General features: G+C 42.9%; 1 protein-coding gene across 3 annotated transcripts in view; it reads right to left on the bottom strand.

The window, feature by feature from the left end:
• The window catches only part of LOC137347433 (nuclear receptor subfamily 5 group A member 2-like), a 97,836-nt gene that overhangs the window by 10,222 nt on the left and 63,950 nt on the right, over window positions 1-23,664 (bottom strand). For 2 of the 3 annotated variants that reach the window (XM_068011875.1, XM_068011877.1), the window contains exons 5-6: window positions 21,554-21,673; window positions 16,355-16,502 (exon numbers count right to left, since the gene is read on the bottom strand). In XM_068011875.1, the coding sequence (XP_067867976.1) occupies window positions 16,355-16,502; window positions 21,554-21,673 (268 nt within the window). The remainder of the gene's footprint in view (window positions 1-16,354; window positions 16,503-21,553; window positions 21,674-23,664) is intronic. The other variant, XM_068011878.1, reaches the window with a different exon arrangement.

Raw genomic sequence — 23,664 nt, 5'->3', positions numbered from 1 at the left:
GGATACATTTGCAGCATCTCGCAGTCAGAGGCTCACAGATGCATAAGACAGGTGACTGATAACTTGCTTGTCAGGACAGGCAATTGTGTTAACTTTGTCTGCGATGATGTCAGTCAGAATGAATGGACACTCAGGCTTGTGGCTCTAACTGGCTTCGCATAAGTGCAGGGCAACATTGGCAACACACATGTGGAAATTAAGGCATCACGAGATCACCCAGGAATATTCATTAACCACAAGGACTTCCATCCCATCAATGTGCAGCTGGTGTAAAACCACAGATGTGCACAAGATTCCCAGGCAACTGCCATAATGCTTTCATAGAGTCCACCCTCCCTGCTATTTGCAACTTGAAGCAGACTTACTGGCTGGCTGCTTGGAGACAAGGGATACCCACTTAAAATGTTGCAGATGATACCCATGAGGAACCCAACCAATGAGGTCCAGGAGTGATACAGTGGAGGCCATATGACAACCAAGTGTGTCACTGAGCAAACCATGCTGAAGATGCGCTTCAGGTGCCTGGACAGATCCGGAGGCCCCCTCAGTACACACCAGCCAGGGTCTCCAGAATGGTCCTGATGTGCTGCACTTTGTCCAACATTGCACAGCAGCAAGGTTCGGACTTGCAAGATAAACAAGGCACGGAGCAGAGAGCCTGCAGACTATTATGAGGAAGAGGAAGTGGAACATGATGTGGCCATTTCACCACCTGAAATCCACATGCAAAAGCCTCCCCGCCCGCCACCTCCCCCGCCCACCATTCCCCCAACACAAAGCAATCCTCAAACAATCAAGCATCCCTTCCACAGCCTCACATTGCTCAGCATCAATTCATGCCTAAGCATTCATCACATGAAAAGGTTACTTGCCAGCCAGCAACCAAAAATGGGAAAGATGAGAAAGTGGTGGAAAGAAATAATATTTATATGCCTCAAACATTAAACAGAAACTTACCAATCTAACACTGGGAACACATCCATGTGCATACCCTTGTGCAACTACAAATCTTTACTCTTCCTCTTCTTGGCAGTTCTACGTGGTGTAACCCTATGGAATCAGCAGAGGTAGAGACAGGCTGCTTGCATTCCTACTCTGCCTACTGAGATGCTCTAGGCTGACGTCCTCTGGGTGTTGGAGGCCCTGAGTGCCCCAGCAAAGACTGCTCCACCTGCACCAAACCAGACTTTGCCACTGGGACACAAGGCAGCACGTGGGGTGCTGACTGAGGGCGGGGGGTGGGGGAATCAATGGGTCAGAAGTGGAAGTGCTTTGAGCCAACTCCTGAGTTCCATGTCCCCTTTCACTAGCATCCCTCTCATGGCCCACCCGCATTTCCCTGCTAGCAATGAGCTGAGGAACACTTTGCTGCAGATCAGTGGGGCAATGAACGGCTAAGGCTATTTCATCCTACTTAACGAGGGGTTCATAGTGTGCAAGCCATTGATGAAGGCGTGCCCACACTCATTGAATTGCTGTGTTTGATGCTCCACGCAGGCAGATATTCTTTCTATAGGCAACGACATCATTGCAAAGGCCTGTGACATCATCCTACTCATGCTTGAGACAGCTTCCTTCCATCTGTCTGCAAATGTGCACAGTCTGGCTGGAATGCCTGCCAGTACATCGCATATTCTTTGCTGCTGCTCCAGAAGTATCCTGTTCAGCGACAGCCCCCGAGGTACTGCATCTGTATCCAGCTGAGCAGAGCTTGGAGAGTCCTGCAGCCTCCGATGCAGACTCTCCACTGCTGTCCTTGACTGCACTATCTGTTATTGCTCTTTTGTGATGTGTGAGTCGCCAGGTGAAAACCCAACTATCTGCCTTACCAGTCCCACTAAAGTGTGAGTATCTGAGCTGGTGCACGGTCCTCATGTGTCCTGTGACAGTGTACACTCAGAGGGAGTGACCTCCTCTGAAGAGTTGTCATCCTCCTGGACCACCTCCTGCGGGATGCTTAAAGGCCCTGTGGATGATTAAATATATGAAATGGAAATGTCAAGGTAACAATGTTTTAAGTGATCATTACGCAATGATCATATTTCACTCCCTGCTGACATCAAGTCAAAATGACTGAGGTTTGTATGCCATGTGGCTGTCTGATATTTAATTCTGTCACCAGGTAGTTGAAGGCCTCCATCTCCCCATCTCCAACAGCCAGGTAAACCGAGACTCCACTGATATCCAGCATCTCTTCCGCTGCAGCTGTTGTTTGCGAGATGGCTGGAGGGCCACCTCCGGTTCTCTGCCTCTCCCTTGTATTCTGTGCTCTCTTCTGCAAAGAGAGAAAGACATCCAATGAGTGAGGGTAATGGCATAAGTTGAATGAATGGATGGAGAGCATTATTTTCTTGAGGATGACTATGAGGGAGAGGCATGATATTACATAAAGATGAAGGTGAGTGCCAGTGGTGGATGGCGATGTGAGGAAGTACACAGATAGATACGGGTAGATGTACCTGCAAGATAAGTTGGTGTGAGGAGTGATGTGCTGAAATAGGCTTGAGACGGCAAAGTGAGAGGGTGGGGTGACACACACGTCAGGATGGAGGTGAATGTGCCACGATGCTCACCTTCCCAGTATTGCTTAGGTCATTAACTGCTTTCGGCATTAAATCCATGAGCATTAAATCCTGCTGCAACCTCCAGCCACGGCTTCTTTGTTTCACCTGCAGGCTTCTTCCTCCCATCATTAGGAAAGAGAGCCACCCTGCAGGCTCTTACAGCCTTCAGTAGCAAATCCAGGTAGGCATCACTAAAATGAGGTGCAGCCTTCGAATGCCTGCACTCCATTCTGCTAATTCCTTCTATATTACTCCCAAATCCTTTGAAGACTGGAGTTGAAATCAACTCATGTGGGTCGTCATCATGCCCACTCAAGCTAGTTGGTCAAAAAACTCAGAAATGATATGGTAATGCAGTGACTGGGTTAAAAGGCCACTGACACTTGCGGGCAGGTTTCTCACGCATTACCAGCCCTGCCTCTTCCACCTTGTCGGCAGCTTAAATCAAGTCCCATGACTCTGATCGACAAGCAAATCTTATCATAGAGTCAGCTGGCATTTTTGATGCTTGTGAGACTTAGTTACCTTTCAAAGTGTAAATTTTGTAAACCACATTTTTATACGGTTAAATAATCATTTATCATTTTCTTCTTACTTTGGAATTGTTCCATTGACAACGGTGTCCCTGACACTGCTTACAGCTGTGAAAGGGACAGCACAGAGAGACAGAGCTTCAAAACACTGAGCCATGGAGCACAAGAACATAAGTTCACCTCGCATATCAACTTTCTCATTCGGGGGGTTGTTGTGAAGATGTATTTTTGACTGTATTTTCATGACTATAGAAACCTCTCTCTACAAGGCAGGAGAGGGATTGGAAAGCAAATCACACTGGCCATTTCCTTTACATCTTCAAATTGTCATCAGCAAGCATCCAGGAACAGGTTGTTAGAATCATAGAAAGTTTAAGTCACAGAAAGAGGCCACTTGGCCCATCGTGTCTGTGCTGGCCGAAAAATGATCCACCTATTCTAAACCCACCTTCCAGCATTTGGTCCATAGCCCTGCAAAATACTTGAGGTGCATATCCAGACTCCTTTTGAATGAGTTGAGGGTTTCTGCCTCAACTACCCTTTCAGACAGTGAGTTCCAGACCATCACCACCCTCTGGGTGAAAAAGATTTTCCTCATCTTCCCTCTAATTTTTCTACCAATCACTTTAAATCTATTCCCCCTCATCACTAACCTCTCTGCTAAGGTGAATAGACCCTTCATCTCCACTCTATCCAGGCCCCTCAAAATCTTGTACATTTCAATTAGATCTCCCCTCAGCCTTCTCTGTTCCAAAGAGAACAACCCCAGCCCATCCAATATTTCCTCATAGCTGCATTTTTCCTGTCCTGGCAACATCCTCATAAATCTCCCCTGTACCCTCTCTAGTGCAATTACATCCTTTCTGTAATGAGGTGACCAGAATTGCACACAGTGCTCAAGTTGTGGCCTAACCAATGAGTTATACAGTTCCAGCATAACCTCCCTGCTCTTGTATTCTACACCTTGACTAATTGTTAAAGGTTGTTAACTGACCTTACTAACCAGGAAATGGACTGTGTCGTTGGAGGGGGGGGTGGGGGGGGGCAACTCAAAAGCAGAAAAAATACATTGTTGAAATAAAAACATGATGCAAGATGGCTGCGATTTGAGAAATTTTGTAGCAATGTTAAATCATTTCGTGCCGCCATTTATGGTATTGGAAAAAACTACTTTCCTTGCTCTCTTTAGTTCACTGCTCCAGTGCTGAGAAGGGGGAGGCACACCAGTATATTTAGGATGTGTCAAGTGCTGCAAGCAGGAATTCAACTCCTCCAATGCCTCCTATAGCTCTGGTGGTGTCATGGTAGAGACACTCACCGTTCCCCATAACTAATAAGACAAATGGGAATAGAATGTTTGAATGCTGGATTTGAGACATTCTGCACTTACTAGCTAAAATGACTGATGCAACATATCTTATATGTGTAGTGCACAGTCACTCCTCTCTGGCATTTCAGAAATAAAAAAGTGGATGCAGTGATTCATAACCATGGCAGAAGTATACGTAGAATATAATTTATACTTATATGTATTGCAATAGTAAATAGAATTCTGACTTATATGTGGTGTTTGTGGTATGATGATGTAATGAGCAACAGATAATCTAATGAGATTGTTGGCAGTTCTCCTTTTCCTGCAGGAGGTCCAGTTTTGAAGAAACTGTATGGCGAGTCACCTCCTGGTGCCATTGGCAGAAGCTTGGGAAAGATATCAGCCTATCCTAAAACAAGATGATGGTTAGGTGTATGTAGAATCCAAACGAAGGAAAGGAGAGTTAAAATAATGTTTAAAAAAAACTAGGCAACTTTTTAATCTAAGTATTGAATATTTTGAATATGTGGATGATGAGTGTGTTATACCTCAATTTATTGCATCGAGAGATGTTCTGCACTGTCGAGTTACAACGTACGTTTTCCCTCAATTTGGCCCATAATCCCAATGAGTTAGTGTAGAGCGTTGTGATGGATCCAGGCCTTAAGCATTGACAGGCCATTGTCTGCACCTCCACCCATCGACTGAAAATCAGGAAACTCAACCAAAAAGCGTCATGATAACTGCCAAGTGGAACTCCATAAATTCTGAATGGAATCCATGATGGAACACTGGGAGAGACACATGTCTGAGAAACTGAGGCCGCAGTAAGCTGTAAACCCAGGTAACTTATCTACAAAGGGCCCCAACCAAAACACATGATCTGAACAATTGGGGATGCTGCAATATCATGTATCAATAACAGGCATCCCTGAAGGTCTGAGGAAAACAGGCTTTTTAACAAAAGCATCCCAATTTTCTTTATCATATTGTATAACAGAATGCTAGATAGAGCCCATAGAATACTGTCCCTTATGTCTACTTTTCCCAAGAGACTTTAGAGAATGGACAAGAGATAGGAGAAATTAGAATTAGAATATTACAGCGCAGTACAGGCCCTTCGGCCCTCGATGTTGCGCCGATCATCTGACCTACACTATTCCATTTACATCCATATGTCTATCCAATGACCACTTAAATGCCCTTAAAGTTGGCGAGTCTACTACTGTTGCAGGCAGGGCGTTCCACGCCCCTACTACTCTCTGCGTAAAGAAACTACCTCTGACATCTGTCCTATATCTTTCACCCCTCAACTTAAAGCTATGTCCCCTCGTGTTTGCCATCCTCATCCGAGGAAAAAGACTCTCACTATCCACCCTATCTAACCCTCTGATTATCTTGTATGTCTCTATTAAGTCACCTCTCCTCCTCCTTCTCTCTAACGAAAACAACCCCAAGTCCCTCAGCCTTTCCTCGTAAGACCTTCCTTCCATACCAGGCAACATCCTAGTAAATCTCCTCTGCACCCTTTCCAAAGCTTCGACATCCTTCCTATAATGCGGTGACCAGAACTGCACGCAATACTCCAGGTGCGGCCTCACCAGAGTTTTGTACAGCTGCATCATGACCCCGTGGCTCTGAAACTCGATCCCCCTACTAATAAAGGCTAACACACCATATGCCTTCTTAACAGCCCTATTAACCTGGGTAGCAACTTTCAGGGATTTATGTACCTGGATACCAAGATCTCTCTGCTCATCTACACTACCAAGAATCTTCCCATTAGCCCAGTACTCTGCATTGCTGTTACTCCTTCCAAAGTGAATCACCTCACACTTCTCCGCATTAAACTCCATTTGCCATCTCTCAGCCCAGCTCTGCAGCCTATCTATGTCCCTCTGTACCCTACAACACCCTTCGACACTATCCACAACTCCACCGACCTTCGTGTCATCCGCAAATTTACTAACCCACCCTTCTACACCCTCATCCAGGTCGTTTATAAAAATGACAAACAGCAGTGGCCCCAAAACAGAACCTTGCGGTACACCACTAGTAACTAAACTCCAGGATGAACATTTGCCATCAACCACCACCCTCTGTCTTCTTTCAGCTAGCCAATTTCTGATCCAAAGCTCTAAATCACCTTCAACCCCATACTTGCGTATTTTCTGCAATAGCCTACCGTGGGGAACCTTATCAAACGCCTTACTGAAATCCATATACACCACATCCACGGCTTTACCCTCATCCACCTGTTTGGTCACCTTCTCGAAAAACTCAATAAGGTCAACAAGGGACATGAGCACGCAGCACAGCAGAGCCATATACACCAGTGCAGCAGATGTACATCGATTCAAAATCCAACTTGGCGAGAATGCAAAAACAAGGCATTAGTGGATCAACCATCCGTTATACACCCTGCCCGAATTTCCTTCCACTGAAATCAAGCATTGACAGACCATAGTCAACATGTCTAGCGGAAATCAGGAAACTCTACAATGGAAGGCAGTAGAAAGCAAAATCAGGCAAGATATATAATGGGCGGTTGATCTATCACCTGTTTTGTGTCCCTGCCAAAGTTGAATATCACCCCCAATCTATTCGAAATTGATCAGAGTGACATTGGACATCAAAAGATATGGGGTAAGGGAAAAAGGGAGACAGTAGCTCGCAACTTAACCAGGACGGTTAAGAGAACTCACATGACTGTGCTGAAATGAGGCAAGGAGACCAAACTGCAAATACTGCTGTTAGTTAGAATAGAAAGAGAGAGACCTTTGCTTCCCATCTGGACCTCCCAGTCAGCTCTATTGGCTTAGTGGTGCTCTGAACAGACCCCAAGTCAAACAGTTAAATGAAGCTAAACGACTGCAACTCCCCTCTTCTCCCACTCATCATAAAGGATATGCTGCTACTTAGTAATAAAGCAATAAATAGATTAGGTCTAAAGGAAGTATGCTACGTGTAAAGGCTCAACCCTAAAGTGTAAAAATTGCACACACTCAAGTTTACATAGACTGTTCCTATTATAAATGTGGATATAAGAATGTGTAATGGGAAAAATAGACAGGTGCTTGTCCTTTTTCTGTCTACTTTTCCCATTATAAATTCTTATATCCACATTTATATAAATAAATATATATATCTATATAAATATATGCCTTTTGTAACTTAGACTCTTGGGCTGAATTTTGTGGGTCGAAAAGGTGGCAGGGATCCCACCCCAGCGCAATTCTACGGCGCCAAGCCGATTAACAGCCCAGCGCTGGGATCCCTATCCCTTTAAAGACAGGAATCCCACCCCCAACAGCTGCCGGCCAATCACAGGGCTGGCAGCTCAGTAGTATCAGCATAAAAAGGAGCGGCGGCCACTGCCGGTACAGCACCAGGCCTTGGACTCAGACCCAGTGCTGGACACCCAGACCTGAGGTAAGTGAGGCAGGGTCACGGGAGCCAGTCCAGCATGCCCCAGCAAATGATGGGTGGGTGGACATTGAGTATGGGGGAAGGGAGATACAGGAAGGTGAGTTGTTTGCTGGCGGGGGCCCTCAGTGGACCACAGATTGCCCGTGGAGCAGGCCCTCCAACCCCAAGCCCACAGGCAGGTCACCTCGTTTTACTGGGCAACCTCCCCCTGTGGCGGAGGACCCCCCCGCCACCCCGGCTCCTGGCTTAATGCCAGTGGTGGGGGAAAGATGCCATTAAGTGCTTGTTATAGGCCTCTTAAGGGCCTCAATTGGCCTCTGAGCGGGAAGGCTGTTTTTGGCCTATCCTGTCCACGACTAAATTGCGGTGTGACGGGAAGGCAATGAGCCCTCCACTCCACGCTCCCCACCTCCCCCCCCCCCCCCACTACCACCGCGTTCTGTTGCAATTTTATGGGGCCCCCCACCTCCTAGCTCATCTCCAAGGAGCTCATAAAATGCAGCCCACTGTGATGCTAGTTGGCTGCATGACAACAATTTTTTTGTTTTATTTGTTTCATGGGATGTGGGCATCGCTGGCCAGGCCAGCATTTGTTGCCCATCCCTGATTCCCCTTGAGAAGGTGATGGTGAGCTGCCTTCTTGAGCCGCTGCAGTCCATCTGGAGCTGGTACACCCACAGTGCTGTCAGGGAGGGAGTTCCAGGATTTTGATCCAGTGACAGTGAGGAACGGCGATATCATTCCAAGTCAGGATGGTGTGTGGCTTGGAGGGGAACTTGCGGGTGGTGGTGTTCCCACACGTCTGCTGCCCTTGTCCTTCTAGGTGAAAGAGTTCACTGGTTTGGAAGGTGCTGTCGAAGGAACCTTGAAGAGTTGTTGCAGTGCATCTTGTACATGGTACAAACTGCTGCCATTGTGTGTTGGTGGTGGAGGGAGTGAGTGTTTAAGGTGGTGGATGGGATGCTGATCAAGTGGGCTGCTTTGTCCTGGATGGTGTTGAGCTTCCTGGATGTTGCTGGAAATGCAGTCATCCAGGCAAGTGGAGAGTATTCCATCACACTTCTGACTTGTGCCTTGTAGATTGTGGACAGGCTCTGGGGAGTCAATAGGTGGGTTATGTGCCACAGAATTCCCAGCCTCTAACCTGCTCTTGAAGCCACAGTATTTATGTGGCTGGTCCAGTTCAGTTTCTGGTCAATGGTAACCCCCAGAATGTTGATTGTGAGTGGATTCAGCGATGGTAATGCTATTGAATGTCAAGGGGAGATGGTTGGATTCTCTCTTGTTGCGGATGGTCATTGCATGACACTTGTGTGGGGCAAATGTTACTTGCCACTTATCAGCCCAAGTCTGACTGTTGTCCAGGTCTTGCTGCATCTGGACACAGACTGCTTCAGTATCTGAGGAGTTGCAAATGGTACTGAACATTGTGCATTCATTGGCGAACATCCCCACCTTTGACCTTATGATGGAAGGCAGGTTATTGATGAAGCAACTGAAGATGGTTAGGCCTAGGACATTACCCTGAGGAACTCCTGCAGCAATGTTTGTGTGCATTAGATTGGGTTACATTGGTAATTAGTAGCATCCAGGTAGTGTGTTCTTTGTTCCTGGACAGTTCTAACTCAAACTAGCCAGTGGGCTTGCATGATGTTTAGGACCAAGTGTGCTCTGGGATTATATATCTTCCTGGCAATTGCTAAACTCTATCACTTACTCCATCATCAGATCATCCAAGTCTCTATGTTATACTTGACAGTGAAAATGTCCATTAAAGTTGATGCATTTATGGCAAGTTGTTGCTGCTGCTGATATGGACTTGTTGTCATTGTTGATCCACAGTTCTGTTTTGCAGTGGATTAATGTTCTGGATACTGACACCTTCTCTGTCCTCTCACACAAGGACTTAAAAGTTGTCTATCTTCCCTGAGGTCATTTAGAAATATTTACACACCAGATTGTATATGTACATAAATTCAACCCATTTCTCTTCATAAATCTAAACATCGGGTTGGGTTGTAATTGAATTCTGTGAGATTCATCTCCATGAACTCCAGGCACTTACCTTCCAGGAGAGCAGTGGAGAGGAGCAGACCTGCGGGAAGAACACGGGGCGAGGAGCAGATAAATAGAGCCCGAGGATCACGGCCTAGAGCACTTACCTTCCGGGAGAGCAGTGGAGAGGAGTTCAAGCGCACCAGAGTTTGAAAATAAAGTGAACGGTGACGTCACAGGAAAGCTGAAAGGTGATTGGTTGGTGAGTAACTGCTGTTGGGGAATAACTCTAAATAGTTGGGTTAGTACACTACTGTTAGGGTGTATGTGTAAATAGCTTAATAATAAAGGAACAAGTGAGCAGCTGGTATTTTTTTTGAGTAAGGTTTATTTTAACTAGTGAACTGTATTGATTTTTAGTAGGATTTATCAGTATTCGTATGGTTTTATTAATAATATAAGCTGTTGTACTATCAGTAAGGTTTTTTTTAGCAGTAGCAAAGGGTCAACTAATAAATAAAGGAAAGGCAGGTGGTCTTGCAATCAGAATTTAGGGAGTTAGGTAAGAAATTAGCAAGCAGGATCTCAAAAGTAGTATTCTCCAGATTACTCCCAGTGCCACGTGCAAATGAGTATAGAAATAGAAGGATAAGACAGATGAATGCGTGGCTGGAAAGATGGTGCAGGAGGGAGGGCTTCAGATTCCTGGGACATTGGGACCGGCTCTGGGGGAGTTGGGAAGTGTCGAGGCCAGATGTGTTGCACCTGAACAGAGCTGGAACTGATTTCCTTGCGGGACGCTTTGCTAGTGCTGTTGGGGAGGGTTTAAACTAGTTTGGCAGGGGGATGGGGTCCAGAGGATAGACTCAGCTGGGACAAAATCAGAAATGAAAATGGAAGGTGGAAAATTAATGGATGAGTCTGTAAGACAGAGGAAACGAGGTTTAGAAAATAAAAAAAAGTTTGGCAGTGCTCAAGGTATCTATTTCATTGCAAGGAGTATAGCAAATAAAGCAGATGAGCTGAGGGCACAGATAGACACGTGGCAGTATGATATCATAGCTATTACAGAAACATGGCTTAAGGAGGGACAGAAATGGCAGCTCAACATTCCTAGTTACAGGGTTTTCAGACACGATAGGGAGGGGGATAAGAAAGGAGAGGGAGGGGGATAAGAAAGGAGGGGGAGTGGCAATTTTGGTCAAGGAAACTATTACAGCTGTGAGGAGGGATGACATGTTGGAAGGTTCATCAAATGAGGTCATTTGGATCGAGCTAAGGAACAAATAAGAGGCAATCACACTGCTGGGAGTGTACTATAGACCCCCAAACAGTCAGGGGGTGATAGAAGAGCAGATACGTAGGCAAATCTCAGAAGTGCAAGAACAATAGAGCAGTAATAGTAGGGGATTTTAACGACCTCAATATTAACTGGGCTAGTTTTAGTGTGAAAGAAATTGAGGGAGCAGAATTCTTGAGGTGCATTCAGGAGAACTTTTTTGCCCAGTATGTAGCAAGTCCAAAAAGAGAGGGCACAGTTTAGACTTAGTTTTAAGAAATAAAGATGGGCAGGTTGAAGGAGTGGCGGTGGGAGGGCATTTTGGTGGTAGTGATCATAATTCAGTCAGTTTTAACATAATTATGGAAAAGGACAGAGATAGAAAATGAGTTAGAGTTCTCAATTGGGGAAAGACCAATTTTACTAAACTGAGGAGTGATTTAGCGAAAGTGGACTGGAAACAGCTACTTGAAGGTAAATCAGTGTCAGAGCAGTGGGAGGCATTCAAAGGGGAGATACAAGGGGTTCAGGGTAAACATGCTCCCACAAAGAAAAAGGATGAGGCGGCCAAAGCCCCATGGATGTCAAGGAGCCTACAGGGTAAGAAAAGACAGAAAAGGAAAGCTCATGTCCGACACAGAGAACTCAATACTACAGAAAGCCGAGAATATAGAAAGCGGACGGGTGAACTCAAAAAGGAAATTAGAAAAGCAAAGAGAGGGCATGAAAGAATATTGGCAAGCAAAATCAAGGTGAACCCAAAGATGTTTTATCAATAAAATTTAAGTGTAAGAGGATAATTAAAGAGACAGTAGTGCCCATAAAAGACCAGAAAGGTAGGAGCAGAAGATATTGGTATGGTTCTTAGTGAATACTTTGCGTCTGTCTTCACAAAAGAGGGGGGACGATGCAGATATTGTAGTTAAGGAGGAAGAGTGTGAAGTATTGGATGTGATAAACTTAGGGAGAGAGAAAGTATTAATGAGATTAGAAAGTTGAAAGTTGATAAATCACTAGGGCCTGATGAAATGTATCCTAGACTGTTAAAAGAAGCAAGAGAGGAAATAGCAGAAGGTCGAACCATCATTTTTCAGTCCTCACTGGATACAGGTGTGGTGCCGAAGGATTGAAGAACTGCTGATGTTACACCTCTGTTTAAAAAGGGAGCGAAGGATAGACTGAATAATTACAGGCCAGTCAGTCTAACCTCAGTAGTGGACAAATTATTGGAATCTATTCTGAGAGACAGGATAAACTGTCACTTAGAAAGGCACAGGTTAATCAAGGAGAGTCAGCATGGATTTGTTAAGGGAAGATCTTGTTTGACCAACTTGATCGAATTTTTTGATGAAATAACAAGGAAGATTGATGAAGGTAGTACAGTTGATGTGGTCTACGTGGATTTTAGCAGGACTTTTGACAAGGTCCCACATGGCAAACTGGTTTAAAAAAATAAAGTCTCATGGGATCCAGGGAAATGCAGCAAGGTGGATACAAAATCGGCTCAATGCCAGGAAACAAAGGGTAATTGTTGACGGCTGGAGGACTGTTTCCAGTGAAGTTCTGCAGGGCTCAGTACTGGGTCCCCTGCTTTATGTGGTGTATATTAACGATTTGGACGTAAATGCAGGGGACATAATCAAAAGATTTGCAGATGACACAAAGATTGGCTATGTGGCAGATAGCGAGGAGGATAGCTGTAGGCTGCAGGAAGATATTGATGGTCTGGTCAGATGGGCAGAAAAGTGACAAATGGAATTCAACTTGGAGAAGTGTGAGGTGATGCATTTGGGGAGGTCAAACAAGGCAAAGGAATACATGATTAATGGGAAAATACTGAGAGGTGTAGAGGAAGTAAGGGACCTTGGAGTGCATGTTCACAGATCCCTGAAGGTAGCAGGACAGGTCAACAAGGTGGTTAAGAAGGCATATGTAATCCTTTTCTTTATTAACCGAGGTATAGAATACAAGAGCTGGGAGATTATGCTGGAACTGTATAATTCATTGGTTAGGCCACAACTTCAGTACCGTGCACAGTTCCGGTCACCTAATTACAGAAAGAATGTAACTGCACTAGAGAGGGTACAGAGGAGATTTACAAGGATATTGCCAGGACTGGAAAAATGCAGCTATGAGGAAAGATTGGATAGACTGGGGTTATTCTCCTTGAAACAGAGAAGGTTGAGGGGAGATCTGATTGAAATGTACAAAATTTTGAGGAGCCTGGATAGAGTGGAGGTGAAGGGTCTATTCACCTTAGCAGAGAGGTCAGTGATGAGGGGGCATAGATTTAAAGTGCTTGGTAGAAAGATTAGAGGGGAGATGAGGTAAAATGTTTTCACCCAGAGGATGGTGATGGTCTGGAACTCACTGTCTGAAAGGGTAGTTGAGGCAGAAACCCTCAACTCATTCAAAAGGAGTCTGGATATGTACCTCAACTGCCATAAATTGCAGGGCTATGAACCAAATGCTGAAAGGTGGGATTAGAATTTCGGCTGGCGAAGACATGATGGGCCAAGTGGCCTCTTTCTGTGTCTCAGACTTTCTATGAATCTATGATTCTATGAGCTTTTGTCAGACTAAAAAGTTGAGTTATGACAGTACTGATTGCCATTCTTGATACTCTTGTCGTTAGCATTCAGTCCAACAGTTTTCTTTTCTGATTTGGAGCATGTTCCCTTTGGACCACATGAAATTTTGATTTGGAAGTACAGATGTACATTTTCACCTTCTCCCTTTGACATTCTCACACTGAACTTGTTCACATTACACTCAAATGTTCTGTCTCTGTCACTTTTGGGAGTTTGGCTGGGGGGCGTTTCCTACTTCCAAGAAAATCCTGCCAGATATCTTCCTTAATGGCCAGAAAGCAGGCATAGAATCCAAAGTCAATCGATCTAATGCCGTTTAAATTTGAGGCCTACTATGAGGTAGCAGCTAAAGAGATGAGTTTTCTTTTTACCATCTTTAGCCAAACTGGCCTGATGCCTCCTCCCATGAAGTAGGAAGGGGCCCTCTAATGTCTCACAAGTTGCACTGGGTGGAAGTGCCACTACTCATGTGGCACTTACCCCTAATACTTAAATGATCCCTTCCCTGAGTTTTGGGACATGGTCATGGCAGGTTCAGAGTGATGAGTGGAACCTCTATGCTAATGCCTTTTGTTGTTGATGCAGTGAGACCCGCTGGATCATAAACATTTGAAACTGCTGCTTCTCTGCCTTTGACTTTATTTTACATTGTCCTTTTTCATTAGATTGCCCTGTACTAACATTGTATAGGTGTGTTGAGCTGCAAACTTATCTATTAGCACGGCCTTATGATTAACCAGCAGAAGAGGCACTTATACAGGGCACAAAAAATGGCATAGTGGACACCACTTTTTAAGATACTGGGAACAGCGACTTCTCCTGGAACATTCTGTGCCTTTAGCATCACACCACTTGCTGTGGTCTATCTATCTGAGAGTCAGTGGTGTTGTAGCTCACTACTGCCTAATAACGTTTTCATTATTACTTATTTTTTTCTAACTTTTAGGCATTCTTTCCCTAGTAATCTGCTTCTCTTTTCCCAAGTAAACAAAATTCGACAGCCTGTAGTTCAAAGTCCAGCACTGATTCTTTAAAATCAAGGCTTCTATTCCATTCACGAGTGCATGCATATGCAGTCATTTTTCACAGTAACTTAAAGACTGCTGAAAAGTCACTTGTCATGTTTGTTGAAAATGTGACAATTATTCAGATGTCAGTTCAATGTCTTGGAAAAGATGCACATATATAACTCCTAATCTTACCCAATTTCAACAGAAAATGAGAGTTTGGATGCCCCTTTAGTTAAAAAATGGGTTAAATTTGGTGACAAAAAGTGTTCAAAGCCAAATACTTATAGATGCAGAATAGACAATTTAGCCTTCACAGACATGAAAGGACAAACAGACAAAGGCTGGCAGCACTACAATGTAATGCCTGCACCACTTCAGCAGCATGAGTGATTAAAAAGTTAATGCTTGCCTAATTATGGCAGAGGAGGAAATTGAAATACTTGTTGAATGCACTTGAATAATACACTGATTCCAGAATAGGAAGATTCTGTGATCCTTTATTCTATTACTACTTTTCTGGTCCTGTCTGAATAAATACAATTTTCCACTTTGTACCTTTTAATTAGGACATTCTTTATTTAATATTGTTGTCCCTTTACACCCTGAGGATTGCCAAACTTTGGCTCAATAATCAAGTAAAACTTTCTGAATCACAGTTTAATTTGTTTTGTCTAAGAGGAATAGTCATGTGCATAAAGACAAAGCTGGTTTTACCAGACACTTTCTGGCGGTTAATAATCCACAGTCTACAACCCAAAGACATGACGGGTTTGGAAAAGTCATCCGACTGACGCACATTAGAACAGACATAATCATCCAGATTGTGCTAAGCCGCAACATGGCTGTTTGTTTCAGTTTCTGCTATCAATATCTACTTATTTAACGGTCTGTTCGGCTGCGTTGAAAGAGAAAACACATTCATTTTTAATTTACTTGCAAGAACTATAGCAATAACCCCATCTTGTAACAGATTTAAGTTATAAAATATAGGGCTTCATATTTAATATAGAAATTCAAAAAATAATGTTGACTTTTTTGTGCTTTATAATTTAAAAAAAAAAGCAATCTTTAAATAAAAAACGATTTCTCTGCTGATTTCACAGGAACTTCATGTGATTCATTTAATATCGTGACCGCTACTTTCAGCGGTAATTTACCACAAAGGTCAGCTGGAACCACATGAAAACATTAATACACATTTCAAACTGGCTCAGCACAAATCTGGAACACAAATACTTTCATTGAGCTCATAGAACAGGGGCCTCTGCAACTGATATAAACCTACTTATTAGATTATCTATGCTGGTAAATATGAACTGTTGAAATAATGCAACTGACCAGAAGGATTTCAGAGAATATCCGGGAGTTATATTAGCCGAAAATAGCCAGCAGGAAACTGACGATATCCAATGGAATGCTAGTTTTACATCCTGCCTGATTTTAGTCTCGGTTGACTTCAATGAAGAGGAAAATTGTGCAGTTGTAAAATGTGCGCCGACTCGAACTGGTCCTTTTCCCTTCAGACAAGTTAAAATTACCCCCTGTGATCTTAAATATAATAAAACGTCTAGCTAACATGCAATTGAAACTGCTCTTGTTACATTTCACAACTAATTAATAAGATCAATGTGTGTTGCTTACCCGGACTAAACAAGAGGAGGAACTTAAAGCAGACAATATCCCTTCGATCGACCTGTAAAGACTGCAGTTTAGCTGCCAGCTCCTGAGCTCTCAACACCAAGTTAATGAGAGTTGCTCCAGCTTGGTTGGCAATTGTGGATAACTCAACCTGAATGGAAAAAGGATAGTTGTTGCAATTTATTGTACTCATTAGTATGAGGACTTGTACTGCTGAAGAACTCAACATTTTCACACAATAGATCAAGTAATACATTCGTTGGCAGAGGACTTATCTGGACTGAAATGACACAATTCCTACAGCACTACCTGAAATCCTGCATTCGAGAAACAAACTCCCTTTCTCAAAGGGTAATATTAGGCAGATTTCTCTTCAGGGATTAAACATTGCCACAACTTGGACATTTTTGTACATAAAACTATATAAAGGCTCAACCCCATGTAATTTTATACAAGGAAAAAGTTTGATTCGATACTGGGGGCCACAGAGACCTTTATACATAATGCAGGGGAGAAAAATACAGTACATTACTACAAAAACTGGGGGATTCAATACTCAGTTGTGCATCCATTGGCAACTCCTTACGTCTATATATCTTTCTCCAGGAGTCTGGATGAATAGGCCTTGGACTACTCCATGAATTATTACCCCAATATTTCTCCAGAATTCAAAATACATAGGCATACCTCCATTGGTTCAGATAATATTGCCCCGCCCCTCCCTCCCCTCAAAAAACCCAGCTAGCAAATCATCAGAGAAGGTTGGTGTGTGACTCGAAACTGGACGTTAAAGCACATTTATATTTCAGAGTCAGGGCAAGGCAATGATTTACAGTATTTGGTTCCAAGGTGTTCCATAAGAGGCTGTACTATATTTTAGTTTAGCTTTCCACTTCTCTTGTGTGAACATCAAACAAAATAAATATGTATAAGAAGTGAGTGCCACAAAATACTGTACGCATGGAAGACCAGTTTGCATCTGGCACCATGTCAAGGGGATCTCCAGGTATCCAGCAACAATAATGCCATCAAGCAAGATAAGCAGCCAATCACATTGAGGTATTCTCACAGACAGGAAACTAAGAAGTAAAAACGCACTGAATTTTTCACTTTTAATTAAAATTTTACAGAGAGCGAAATAATTGATTGGAACATACACATGGGATTAAGACTAAGATAGGCTGAAATATCATAAATAAACTTTAGTAAAAATTATTTTAGATGTATGTGAATTTTATCATAATGGAGCAATTTGACATGTAACAAATATAAAATTAGGTATTTAGTATGCCACTAAAATCCCAATTACACCTCATTCAAGAAGGTTTTTCAAGGGTTTTTACAATAAGACTAATTGCGTAAAAAGGCAAGTTTTCATCAGTTCGTTGATTTCTACTTGATTGCAGTCTCGGGGGACTTCTACAGGGCACCTTATGGAGAAGCATAGAATCACTGACAGCAATATCTCGATTTCTGTGTTTAACTTCACATGTGTGGACTCTAGGAGTTGCTGTCAATTTCAGAAGAGCAATGAGGGCAAAGGCGGCCAATTTCACTATCATTACTACTGCAAAATCTAGACATTAGTTCACTGGTATCAGAATTCGATCATGATATCTTGTCATGTTCTTAAAGACGATATTGGGCTGTGTTTTAAGGCAGTTTAGTAGAAACTGATAATGAAAAAATAACAGGAGACATTGTTAAATGGCTCTGGATATTTAATCAATCCAAACTTGTTTGTAAAGCAGCATGCAGAGCACAGGGTTTTCCTGATGTTTCAGAACACTGCAATCTTCCTAACTGTGCTTTTTAAAATATTACTAAAATGTCCATTTGATGCTGTGGCAAGGTTTACCACTTAGTCTCCATCATTGAAGTTAATTCACTCAAGAGAGAACACAGTTGCAGAAGTATTTATTTAACATTAATTCTCTGTTATTTGCGCAAACAGATTTACCACCTCTGCTATGTAAATCAAACATCTCCCCATGGAATTTCAGCACTACGTGTAGCTTAGAGCAGAAAGAAAGGGAGAGAGGAAGGAAGAGAGGTCTTGCATTTTTTGCAGTGTTTTTCATGACCTCAGGACACCCCAAAGTGTTTCAGAGCCTTCGCATTACTTTTGAAGTGTGGCCTCTGTTGAAATGTAGGGATCCTGAACAGTTTGCACCAGCTCCTGTTTTCAGTTGAACTGGTATCAGTTCTCACCAGTTATCAACTGGGAAATGAAATGCAGTGCACCTGTTAAACTGGCAGTACGTACCAGTTGAACTGGTCCCAGCAGGCCAGTTGAATATCCCAGTGGGAAGCACCATTTGAACTGGTGACATAACCCATTATGTGAATGTTATTATCCATTATGTTCATTCCGTGTACAGCAATCAGTATACAGTATCCTGGTGCTCAGTGTAGAATGGGAAAAGCAGTGCATAAAATAATAGGATGCAAGTTTGCAACTACAATCATTCACTCTCTGAGTTTCTGTCATCAACTGCACTAACATGGGGCTGAATTTTGCCACCTTAATTTTTAAAGGGGAAGCTGTTTTATTTCCAGGTCTGTAACCCAGAGGCAAGAGTGACACGCCTTCTGATTCAATCTTCCGGAAGGCTTCAAATTAAGAACCTGCCTACAAGAACCCCATCCAATTAGGGACAGTGGGTGGGTTGAAGAGGTGAGAGGACGAATCAGTGTGTACGATTTAAAGGGCAGCTGGCAGCCTTCACTCTGGCTGCAGTGAGAGTGCTGCTGAAGAGACTGGCACACAAGAGGGTGGAGCGAGATGAGGCTGAAGGAGCCAGCAGGCATTTCTTCACCCCAAGTACCAACTGTAACAGTAGTCTCAATGAGATACTACTGCAATGGCAAGCCTCTGCTTGATGACACCAGACTTTATCCCCATTTAAAATTCAGATTGCATGTCACTTACAAGCCATCCCAACCTCTCGCTGTGCACCTGCCGTCCGTGAGTTGACGAGTTACAGCGTAGGTTCCATGCACGCTGGTAAAATTCCATTGCTTTCAGCCAGCCCCTGGGAAAAGCAGCCTGAGGCGGGAACACCTTGGCAAACCGGCCCGACATTTTTTTCAAATTTTCCCCACCGCTTCCCCACCTGGGAATATTCCCCCCATTGACTTGAATGGAAAAAAATATCGGGAGAGATGTAAAGTGTGCTACTGATTTGCTATCGCTGTGTTACAATATCGCACAAAATGGATCCCTACGGAGTATAAACTAAGGGCTTAAATAAAAGCAAAATACTGCAGATGCTGGAAATCTGAAATAAAAACAAGAAATGCTGGAAATACTCGGCAGGTCTGGCAGCATCTGTAGAGAGAGAAGCAGTGACCCTTCACTGACCTGAAACATTAACTCTGCTTCTCTCTCCACAGATGCTGCCAGACCTGCTGAGTATTTCCAGCATTTCTTGTTTTCATTTTATTGTTATAAACTAACAATCTCCATTCATTAATGTTATCAAAAAATTAGTGTGTATTTAAGGAAGGTATATTTATCTTTAGTTACATTTTGTGCTTCCTCAAGCAAGCAAGGAAAAGTTAGGGGGGCGGACACCATTAGATGCTTTTGCCGGTCAGCTTAAAACGAGCATTGTCAGACATCTGGGAGTAGTTTGTCCGTCTCCATTTTATCTTGAGAATAGCAAGCTTTAAAGGTTTTAGTGTTTTAAAAAATCAGAACAATTTTTACAAATCAAAAGAGTTACAAAATTCTGATATGTTTGGTAACGCCATTTGCGGACCTTATGTGTTACTTTAAGCTTTTGTTGCTTCTGTTTTTAAAGCAGCGCGCTAATTATTTCCAACTAAAATTAACAGTAGTTCCAGTTGTCTGCTTTGTGAACGATGGAGACTGTTTCTCAAACCAGCTGCTATAAACATGAGCACCAAACCCTACTTTCGTGTGGGAAACTGAGGACCTAAAATCACTACAGTGCACTAAGGGTGGCTGGAAAACCATCACAATGTTTCTGACTGTGGTTTGTGGACACATTCAGTCTATCTGTAGATCAGTGTTTTTCTCTAGTGCAGAAACAATTTCAAAGTCAGTCAAACACATATGGCATTTGCAAGGGATTATTTGACTATTTTGCATCTGCGAAAAAAGTTTTATTTTGTCAAGATGGCACCATTTTCACAAACTAATGTGTCTGAAAGGCAATTATTTGTATTTGCATTGAAAACAGCGACAGAGACTTTAATAAATATACGTGTGAACGAGCAAATAAAAATAAAGGAGTGTACTGGCACTTCACTTAAAGTTAATCTAAAAAGTAATGATGATCTATTTATAAAAGAAGTATGAGTCTACGATTTGTTTGGGTTCTGAAATGCCGAATAGTCAAAACTCATAGCATGGCAAATCTTTGGCCACAGGACCAAACCTGATCCTGTTCTCACCTGTCGTCTACAGTCAGGGAGTCACTGGGGATACTGAAACAAAGTGTGGCACCTCCCTTCCAACCCTTCCCCATCCACCATTCTCACCCCAGGTGTAGTGAGATCAGGGATCCAATTCAGAACTTCTTTTGTACGGCTCAGTATCGGAGCATCCTGGTCGACCCCGATACATTAAATTCACTGAAACAATAATACTTCAGATGGTTTTAAAATAGTTTTCATAGTTGGATGATGTGTTTCAACTATATTGCTGTTTATTTAATAAAATCGCACCTGTTGAATTTAACAGGAAACCAGAGTGTTAATCTCAGCATTAAATTATGTTCCTTAGGAACACATTTGCCCAGTCTCAGCCAAGTCAACTTGAGGAAGAATGCAAGGTCTTTAGGCAAGAGATCACTCACATATCCCTAAACTGAATCCCCTCCCCCAAAACACACACAACATAAGAGCTTGAGGTGGATATGGGGGAAGGGTAGAAAATGTTTCAGTTTTGGTTTTACAATTAAAGCCAATAATTGACTTAGTATTTCTAACATTACAACAGTAGCTTCACGTCAAAAATACTGTCTGTAAAGTGCTTTGGGACGTCCTGAGATCACAAAAGGCGCTATATGAATGAAAGTTCTTTCTCTCTTTAAAGCACCAAATATTTTATCCATGTAATCTTTGTTAGTACAGAGAGTTACTGTGTATAGTCCCAAACCTCTATACATAGTATTTTTGTTGAATAATGAGTCTGGGATAATTTTGCTACAGAACCATTGGAAAACCCATTACCTCTTGGCCTGTCACTAGAAGAAGGCTGTTTTCCTTCCCATGGTGCACTTGTCTGCAGATATGGTCCAGTACCAGCAACTCACTCCAGCAGTTCTGCAGGAGTTTCATTTGATCATCCACCTAAAATTCAAAATACTACATTGTCAAGTTAGAAATTCCGCTGCTGCACAAATGAAGACTAATAACGTGTAATCTCCACACAGTAATGTTCAATGTAAATTTAGCAGAGTTTTCATTCAATTACTGCCACACAGGTATTTGCTGGTAAATCTAAGGATTTCTCTGTCTCTCAGCAGTAAGTTACTCTCCACTTTATAGCTACAAGGTCTCCTGTAGTATATATTAGTCATCCAGGAATTCGAGTGCAGTTTCAGATATGAACTTAGAAACAGGAGTCAGTTATTTAACCCTCGAGTCAGATTCACCATTCAATTAAATCACATCTAATCTGTATCTCTACTTACCCACTGTTTCTCCATATCCCTTTTTGTTTTGAATAATTTTAATTCAGATTGACAGATAAAATTCATTGATTGATAAATCAAATTAAGAAACTTTGAATTTAAGAGTGGCTTGCACATACATTATAAAATATTTATAGTTTGCTCTATGTCCCATGGTGGATTTGCTGTAGCCCACTCTGATAATTCAAAGTTATTTATTATCGAAGAAAAAAATAATTATCTATTTATTCAAATTGAGAAATGTAAATGACACAAGAATGTGGGAATTTAGAGCTCCAAAAATCTGAATTATCAGATAATTCAAATTAAGATGTTTTGAATTAAGATTATTTGGGCATGAAATTGAGCTCAGTAGCAGCTGTTGTTTTGACGTTGTCTGGGACCAAAAATGAGTGAAGCTACTGTCTGAATCGAACCCATGCACACGTCTGATGGGAAGCTCACCGGATGCCATATTGGTGAAAGCGTTAGTGCTCACACGCAGCTAACGTCCACCGCATGCAGAGCAGGCAAATCATGGCATCAATCAATGTGCAATGATTTGACCCCAGTGCTGCCATTTTGGAGCTCAACGTTCTAGCTGGCACTCCCTCTTAATTTTGCATGACTGAACATGTATTAAACTGCAGGAAGGACACCCCGCCCCCACCCCCCACACCCCACCAGTCCTATTTAGAGGGATCATCAACTGCTTACTGGTTAGATGCTGGTTGATTTCTTCTGGCTGTTGGTATGATTCTACAAGTGGTTGGTGCTTTTCATAGTTGTTTCAAGTTGCACATGTCTACAGGGAGTGGTGTAGCAAGTGTTGAAGGACTTTTTCCAGACTTCCAGGCTTCTGCACAAACCAGTTGCTGTCAGACATGGGTGCACCAGTTGGCTATCCCCTTGGAATAGAGCATGACTGGGAGAATGAGCAGAGGCCATGCAGAGCAGGACAAGCTGCTAGAAGAGTGAGGAGGAGGGTCAAGAGGAAGAGGAAAGGAGGCAGTAATCTATACAGCTGCTTTCTGCCCAGGCTGTATATTAAGAACTATTTTGAGTGAGATGCCAGTTACCACAACAACAATTTGCCATTCACCAACTTCTTTCCTTTCCTCTTTCACTGACCATCACTTCATCTTCTTGGCCACAATATAAAAATAAAAGCCACCATAAAATAAGCATTCCACACCAAATTTATAAATGAAATCATGCCATATTGCATATAAACATCAACCCTTGTGCATTCGCTTAAAGATTGTCTTCTATGTGCCTTTGCCTTTCCTAATGCTCCTATGCAGTGCTACCCCAGTGGCTGCAGCACGACTGGTGAAAGTCTGCTGACCTTTTGTGGAGATGACTGCGGATGGCTTTGGAGGACAACCTCCAGCAACTCTGGGCTGAGAAGGTCTAGCTTCAGACTGCACCATCACAGCAGTCTGGGCTGGCTGGCTGACAGGCAACAGCAAGAGCAATGGCGGAGAGGCGGGGACTGCTGCCACCCTGAGAGAGGTTCATATTGCATGGAGCCACTGCCACTCCCCCGAGTAGCGCTTCAGCAATCCTAACCTGTTGGATGGCAGATTGATAGACTGCTGTGAGCTCCTGCAAACCCCTTTGAACACTGGTATCTGCAGCCATGATGCCAACTGTCTGAGCTTACAG

This window comes from Heterodontus francisci, chromosome 32, assembly GCF_036365525.1.
Source record: "Heterodontus francisci isolate sHetFra1 chromosome 32, sHetFra1.hap1, whole genome shotgun sequence".
In the NCBI taxonomy this organism is placed as follows: domain Eukaryota; kingdom Metazoa; phylum Chordata; class Chondrichthyes; order Heterodontiformes; family Heterodontidae; genus Heterodontus; species Heterodontus francisci.
The sequence above is the reverse complement of the archived record's forward strand: the minus strand, read 5'-3'. Positions and strand labels throughout refer to the sequence as shown.